At 48.9% G+C, this 7520-nt stretch overlaps 1 protein-coding gene across 2 annotated transcripts in view; it reads left to right on the top strand.

Moving 5' to 3' along the window:
* Nucleotides 1-386: 386 nt before the first annotated feature.
* The window catches only part of SNTB1 (syntrophin beta 1), a 114168-nt gene continuing 107034 nt past the window's right edge, over nt 387-7520 (top strand). For both annotated transcript variants that reach the window (XM_053971985.1, XM_053971976.1), the window contains exon 1: nt 387-1001. In XM_053971985.1, the coding sequence (XP_053827960.1) occupies nt 479-1001 (523 nt within the window). In that variant the 5' untranslated portion in view covers nt 387-478. The remainder of the gene's footprint in view (nt 1002-7520) is intronic.

The raw sequence follows: 7520 nt of genomic DNA, 5'->3' as shown, positions 1-7520 counted from the left end.
ATACAGCTGAAATTTAAGTACCTGGGGCCACCCGTTAGTTTTAATTCACTTTATAGAAAAATCCCTGGAAATAAAACAGAGTTGGGTTTTCCTTATCTCTTCCCTGCCCTTGGTTTCCTACAGCTCCCCGCTACACCCCACTGCAGACGGCAGCTGCGGGGCTGGCACTGCCGCTCCGGCGGAGCCCCTGCAGCGCCAGATGCCATCACAGCCCGGGCTCGGAGGGAGCCGCGGCTCAGCGCGGGGTGTCCCACGCCGTGTCCCCGCGGGAGAGGCGGGACGCCCCCGTCCCACTCCGCCCGCGGGCGGTGCCGCCAGGTGCGCCCGCCCCGGAGCGGCCCCGGGGGGGCGGCCGCGGCTCCTGGCCCCACCCCGCCGCGCCGGGAGCTGCCGCCCCCCGGCTGAAGTCCGGTGCCGCCGCGCTGTGCCGTGCCGTGCCGGGGGTGCCGTCACTCGGCGCTTCCAGCATGCTCCTAAGATGGCGGTAGCGGCGGCGGGCGGCGGCGGGGGCGGCCGGGCGCAGCGCAGCGGCTGGCTGGAAGTTTTGGTGCGGGAGCGCTGGCACAAAGTGCTGGCCAACTTGGGCGGCGAGGCGCTGGTGCTGAGCGGCGAGGAGCGCCCCGACGGCGCGGCCCACAACGGGCTGGGCGGCGATGGGACGGCGTGCCGCGGGGCCGAGGGCGGCGGGGGGCCGGCGGCGGCGCGCACCGCCTTCACCGACCCCCCCGAGCAGGTGCCCGAGACCATCTCCAACAAGAAGCGGTGCGTGAAGGTGCTGAAGCAGGAGATGGGCGGACTGGGCATCAGCATTAAGGGGGGCAAGGAGAACAAGATGCCCATACTCATCAGCAAGATCTTCAAGGGGCTGGCTGCCGACCAGACCCAGGCTCTCTACGTGGGCGATGCCATCCTGGCCGTGAACGGCACCGACCTGCGGGATGCCACTCACGACGAGGCGGTGCAGGCGCTCAAACGGGCCGGCAAGGAGGTGCTGCTGGAAGGTAGGGGAGCGGGGCGGTCCGGCCGTGCGCGCCCGGGAGCGGGGGGCTGTGCGGCGGGGCGGCTCGGCTGCCCGAGAGGCGGCGGAGCCGAGCCGGGGGCGAGGGGGTGACCCCGCGCATCTCGTGCTGCTCCTCCGGGCGTCTTTCCAGCGCGGAGAGTTCACACCCTGTGCCCCGCGCCGGGACCCTCGACGGCGTGCGTAATGGACACAGCCCCTCGGCAAGGGACGAGCGGGATGCCGAGGAGCCGGTTGAACTTTCCGCCCTCGTATCCGCAGGTGCAGTCCCCACAGCCCTGTCCGTGCGCGGTCGGTGGAGGCTCCGCAGCCCCGTCTGGTCGCGGCGATACACCCAATACACTCAATATCTGCTCCTGGGCTGAGGCTCCCGGTGGGAGCCTGACCGAGCGTCCTGCAGGGTGAGGGATCCTCTGGATCTGCCGTCAGGACGTTTTCACATCTTTACAGTCCTAGAAAGGTAGGGAGAGTTGGGTACTGTGAGAGGAGAGGTTAAACAAGTAAAGGGACCCCTCCCTCCTCCCCTGGCATTAAGGGAATGGCTTGGGTGACTTTGCCCTAGTCATCTCGAAACGCCCGACACCACCCTCTCTCCAGTTCCTCCTTCCATCGCCCTACTCGCGATCAGGGATGGGGGGTGGGGGCAAAGAGGTTTAAATGAAGCTGCCGTGCCTCACGGACTCACTTGCCATTTCTGCAAAGCAGTGCCCTTTCCTTTCTCAAGGGTGACTGAAACAGTTTTGTAAAAAGTAGCCTTAGAAATTGACCTCAGAGGAAGGAGCAGACGCTGGTGTGCGTGGAGGAGACGTGGAGGGAGGGTGTCCCCCCAGAAGGGGACGGATGTTGGAGGAAAGCAAGTAGAAAAGCAGAGCCAGGTTCCCTCAGACGAGTTCATGAGGAGAGAGGCGTGCACAAACGTTTAATCCCTGTCTTTTTACAAGGACTAATTTACTTGCTCCACCTGAGAGAATGAACAGCTTCAGAACTGCCCTTGGCGTGTGTGTGATAAAGTGATTACATATTTGCCCACAAGTTCATTTAACCGGAGGTCAGTGGCATTCGAGGCATGCTGCAGCGCTGCCTTCCCCGTGCCATCGCTTTCCTGCGGGCACTCCCGCCTCGCTGTACCTGTAGCCCTTTCGGTACCGCGTATTTCTTCATGTGTGTTTTTTTGGTGGTTATTTTGAGGAGCAAAGGAGATGCTACTGCTGGCTGGGAGGTGCAGCTGAGGATCAGCCATGAGCAGCCAACTATGGCATAAATTTACAGAAAAAGTTTGAAAGGGAGAGAAGGTGAGAAATGTATTCCACAGTAGTGTGTGCTGAGAAACTCTTTTGTTGTCCCCGTGACTGTGAAAACTGGAGGAGTTAGTGCTCCATGAGGATTTAAGAAGCTGAGGACAATTGTGTCTCCTCTCCCTCTATGCCCTGCAATACCTGCAGGACCAAAGTGCATCTTTGGTCCTGAATTGATTACTGCAGCTGAATCAATTACAGATATACCTCTGAAGTATTAATATGAACTTCTCTGGGCACTCTGAAGTGGGGCTGTTGCACCTAAATTTTGTCACTGATTTGTTTATGCAGTGTAAGGGCTTTCTGGGGTGCAGTCAGGTAGTGGCTGAGCTTTGCTGTGACCTAATGAGTAATGTATATTGCAAACCTCCCTCGCTCTGTGTGGCGAGCCTTAAAAAGCCCTCAGTTTTCTTCCAGGCTAGGAGTGAAGATGAAGCTGTTTCAGTGGGGACTCTAAGCACCCTCCTTCACTCCTTTTGACATCACAGCTGTCTTGCATTTCTTTGCTCTGTGCTGAGGTGTCTCAGTAGTTGTTTCTGCAATTGAATTTGTAATTTGCAAAATGAGGGTATATTTCAGTAGTGATCTGTATGTAGAGTTAAAATATTTTCACACTGCACTCAGTATTTTGTCCTGCCCTTCTCAATGTTATTTCTACAATGTTCCTGCAGAGTAACCAAACCAAACTTGGGCTCCAGCATTGCCTGGGAGGGCTTCTCCCTTCAGCAGGGACCCACTCCGCGTGAATGGCTTGTGAAAACAGGCAGCTTAGAACAATTCTCTGTGAATCTATTGCCCACTTTGAAGCTCATTCTTCAGCAGCAGAGTCTAAAATGGTATTTTTATTACTAAAGGAAGGAAAATGCAAAAGTTCTTTTTACTCTTTAAAGTATAGAAGGGCAGCACTTGATTTTCCTTTCCATATAGACAATAGGATTTTGCCATTTCCTGACTTCTTAGAGAGTTATATATGGCAAAAAGCAGGCTGTGATGAGGCAGGGCAAGACCCTTGTGCAGCTCCTCTTTAGACTCTTTATCCAATTCACAGAGCAAAGCCAGCATGTGTTTCCAGGGTCAAAATGTAAGATTTGCATTTTAGGGAGATTCTGAGATTTGTTTGTGACTTCCAGCCCAGGAAAGCCAAATTTACAAAGGCATGGCAAGGTGTAAAGCACAAGAAACACATTCCATGGTGCAGCAGGGCTCTGAATATTGCCCAATGCATTGTGCATTCCTGGAAAGGGTCTTACCGTGGAGTATTTCCTAGAGGTGATGGCCGGGAGGATGTGTCTCAATACCCAGTATCAGAGTGCTGGAGCCTGCCTGTGATATAGTGTCCTGCCTAAAACTGCTTGCTCAGTGGAATGAGGCATTTACCAGCTCAGCACTAAACTGTAGTCTCTCCTGCATTCCTGTGCAGGGAGCAAGGGAGTGGAAAATCCCTCCCCAGGCCTCTGCACCCTGTGTGGGAGGCAGAGCTGGCACCTGGGTGGGTGGCAGGAGGAGGAAGGTCTGTGAAGAGAAGGAAATGTTTCATTTTAACACTTGTCCCTTTTCCTGCATTGATTGCTGTCTCTGAGCTGGTGGAAAGCGAGATTTGCTGAAGGGTCGGGGGTGGCATAGCTGCAGCAGCTGTGCTGGTGTGGGGGGGCACAGCTGTAAAGCCCGGTGGGAGAGGCCCTACTCCAACAAATTTAATATCCATGCTGGGTTGTTCTGTCTTCTCATTTTCCATCTCTGACACTTGTGTAATTTGCCTACTGAGCTAAAGTTTCTTCTTTTAGGTGTGGTCTGTGTAGTTGTCTAGGGTGCCTTAAATCCAGTAGAATTTGATAAATGCAAGGGAAATAAGACAACAGGTGATACTGCCTTAAGAGGAGCTGTAAAGCAGAAGGTTCAAGAGGAGAGGGAGGTGATGAGGAGGAAGGACTCGTGCCCTTAGAAATCATTCTCTCCTCATCTGCAGGGATGGATCACTTCTGCCTGCAGGGTTTAATTTCCTGTGAGCTTTTCATCACAGCCCGAGTGTGGGGAGCAAAGCAGGCAGAGGGAACAGGGGTGGGGGTAGCCTGATGTTGGGCATGTCAGCCCTGGCTGGCTTCCCAGGTGTTCAGAACAGCAGGATGGAGCTTCTCACCAGCATACAGGAGCAGAGAGGATTTCCCTACATGAGAGAAAAGGCAGACTCCTTGTACTATGCATATTTGCAGGTGTGGAAGGAACTTAAAATTATCCTGACAGCTATTGTTTGTACCTATAATTTCCTTGTGGTTCTGTTAAATTTGGGCTTCTTAAATAAGCACTTTGGAAAAATCAAGCAGCCCCTGTTGTGCTGTGTGAAGCACATTACATTCGAGTGGCTCTCAAGACACCAAAGGTGTTTGTTTTTATCAAAGCATCCTGGATGAGAGCAGTCCCATGGCATGCTCTGTAATCAAACTGGTTGTGCTTTACTTGTATTCTCTATGTGTTCGGTGAAAAAAATGAAAACTTGAAGTAGCCTATGCTAATGTCAAACAGGGCCCCCAGGCATGATGCTGTATTGGGATGTGAAGAAAAAAAAACTGCATTAGTGAATTTTGCTATCTTTCTGCAGGGTATTTTCCTCTAACTTGTTTCATGTGTGTGGGTGAGCTAGTAGTGATGGTGGTGGCAGGTACGTTCTGGGAAAAGGAGCATCTTCTTAGTGTTGTTAGAATTTTAGAGGTTTTGAATGATTCCCAGTTAATTCAGTTGCAAGGTCCATGGAGAAGTGGTTTTGGCAGCTTCCCTGGGTTTGCATAAATTTCCCACTGAGACGTATCCCCCTGTATAGTGAATTTCAGTATATGGATAGTAGCCTGTATCATCTTCTGTGGCATTCTTGCGACTAATACACAGCTTTGAAGCAGAGTAAGAATAAGCACGATACAGTTTGTACTGTAGTAACATGTATTATTTCCCAAACAATATTTCTGTAAGAACTGTAAGGAGTCTCCTTTTCCTACCCTTTTTTCATTTTCTCTAGATGAAGTAAAGCAATTGTACCTGTGTGAATTACATGTTGAAATAGTGTAAAATAGGTATGGGCTTCTTGTTGACCGTAGTTTTTGATCTTATCTATGTTTTTGTATTTCTCTCAGTAAAGTAGTGACAACAGGAGATTTCTGAGGGATAACAAAATACAGTGTTTATCCAAAAAGTGTGTCTCTTGCAAGTATAGAGGAAAAATGAGGCACAGGGCAGTTAATAAGTGACATAACTAGTTACTACAGTTAGGTCAGGGCTGTAAATCTCAGTGATTGCAAATTGTATGCATAGTTATTCTTTATACTTCCAGTATATGTATATATGTATGGACAAAAGTTTTGGGGTTTTTTTTGTTTGTTTGTTTGGTTGGTTTTTTTTTGGGGGGGGGTTGGGTGGGGTGTTTTTACTAGCAAATATGCAGTTAGGGAAATGCCTTATATTTCGAATCTGTACATTTCATGGCCCATGTAGCTGCCCTTGGCACACATCAGTTTGAAAGTGAAATTGAAAAGGAAAGGAGCAGGTAATCTTATTCTAAGAGTTCCAGGTCTAAGCAGTTCCTGAGAAACTCAGTTTTGATTGTTTCAGCTGCCTGCAGCTGATGGGGAAGGTTGAGTGGCAACACTTGATGTGTTTTTCATTGATTAGATTAGATTACAGGCTAATTTAGTAGTCCCGACAGGCTGTATCACCTTTCACAGATAAAAATCAGTACCTGCTCTTTATAGTAATCCCTGTATGAGTCCTCTCCCTCGGTTACTCTAAAGAAAATAAGGCAGTTGTGGGCAACACATTCCTGGATTATTTGGACCAAGTGCAGGGTGCCCTGTCAACCCACCCTGGGAATCATATACTAAGCCCTATAGAAGCAATTTACTGTCATCTCCTTAAGGGTGCTTAGAAGATTAAATATGTCTAGAGACCTGGGATTCAATTGCACATACAGATTAAACATGTTAATAAGTATCATTAGAAAAGAAAAAAGCATGTTTTCAAATCCCAGTAGTAATTTTTTGATGAAAATTAAATTTAAATCTTGGTATAGCTCTTTAAAGAATCTTTAAAACATGAAAGTAAAATTGAAAGCTGAAGGCTTCTGCTATGGTTAATAAAACAATGTATGTATCTTAATTTTGCTAGGACAGGTGCCTTTTCTCTGAAGGCCATTTCCACTCTCACAAGACAGCATTTTTATACAGGTGATACCAGGGGTACTGGCCTCTTCCCACCCCTGCTGCCCACTGGGTTTGGGTCAGAGATGCTCACTGCATGTCTGTCCTGAGGGAGTATCCAGAATTCAAACCAGTTTGGATTTGGGACAGCCCAGCTGAGGTGCTGATCCCAGTAGATTGATGGTTTCATGTGTAGACTAGGAATGAATTTTACCTTTCTTTTATTCTCTTAATCTCACTGTTTCTAGAATACATGGTGTGGAACTTGCCCTACTAGTAATGTATCTGTAAATTTGGCTGTAAGTATAGCATCTGTTTGTGTTCATTCGGGGTTCATAAGTATTAGAGAGTTTGCTCTATTTGTAACCTGTACCAGTAGTCAGTCTGCTTCCAGGCTTTAAAAACACATTATTTCCATTCCATTTTTCTAATTTAGATTTCTGATCATAGGATTATTTTGTACTTTATTCTGCAAGATTATGTTGCCATGGCTACTTGTTAGAATTGGTACAGCTACTTCAGTAGAAGGGAAATTGGAGGAAACAGTAGTTCAAGAGAGCAATAGCATAAGCGAACAAAATGTGATGAAAGCAAAGCTGTCCCAGTACAGCATGGAAGACTCTGGCTTTCCAAGTCTGAAACAGATCCTCAAGCATCTCAGAAAAATAGTTGGTGAAGAAGGTATGGTAGCAGTATTTCTAGAATGTGCAGAAAATCCTTTAGCTACTTATCATATAGAGTTTGTGAGTAGCCCAAAGAACACAGCTTTGTTGGCCTTGACGTGATGGGTAGAGGTGAGCCAGGTTCTTCTTTTAGCTCCTCCCAGCCCCACATTGGTGTCACTACAGCAGCTGTAGCTGGTGGGAAGTGGGCTTCACTTGACTCAACTATGTCATCTCTTCAAACCTTAAACCTTTGAGCAGAGAAAAACACTTCTGCCAGCATAGAGTGTGCCTGTGCTAAGGGTCTTTAGCAGGACATCTGTTCTTAGAGCAATCAGGGAGAGCACTGTACTATTATGGCAGA

Source organism: Vidua macroura, chromosome 1 (assembly GCF_024509145.1).
Source record: "Vidua macroura isolate BioBank_ID:100142 chromosome 1, ASM2450914v1, whole genome shotgun sequence".
In the NCBI taxonomy this organism is placed as follows: Eukaryota; Metazoa; Chordata; class Aves; order Passeriformes; family Viduidae; genus Vidua; species Vidua macroura.
This window is presented reverse-complemented; position numbering and strand designations above follow the sequence as displayed.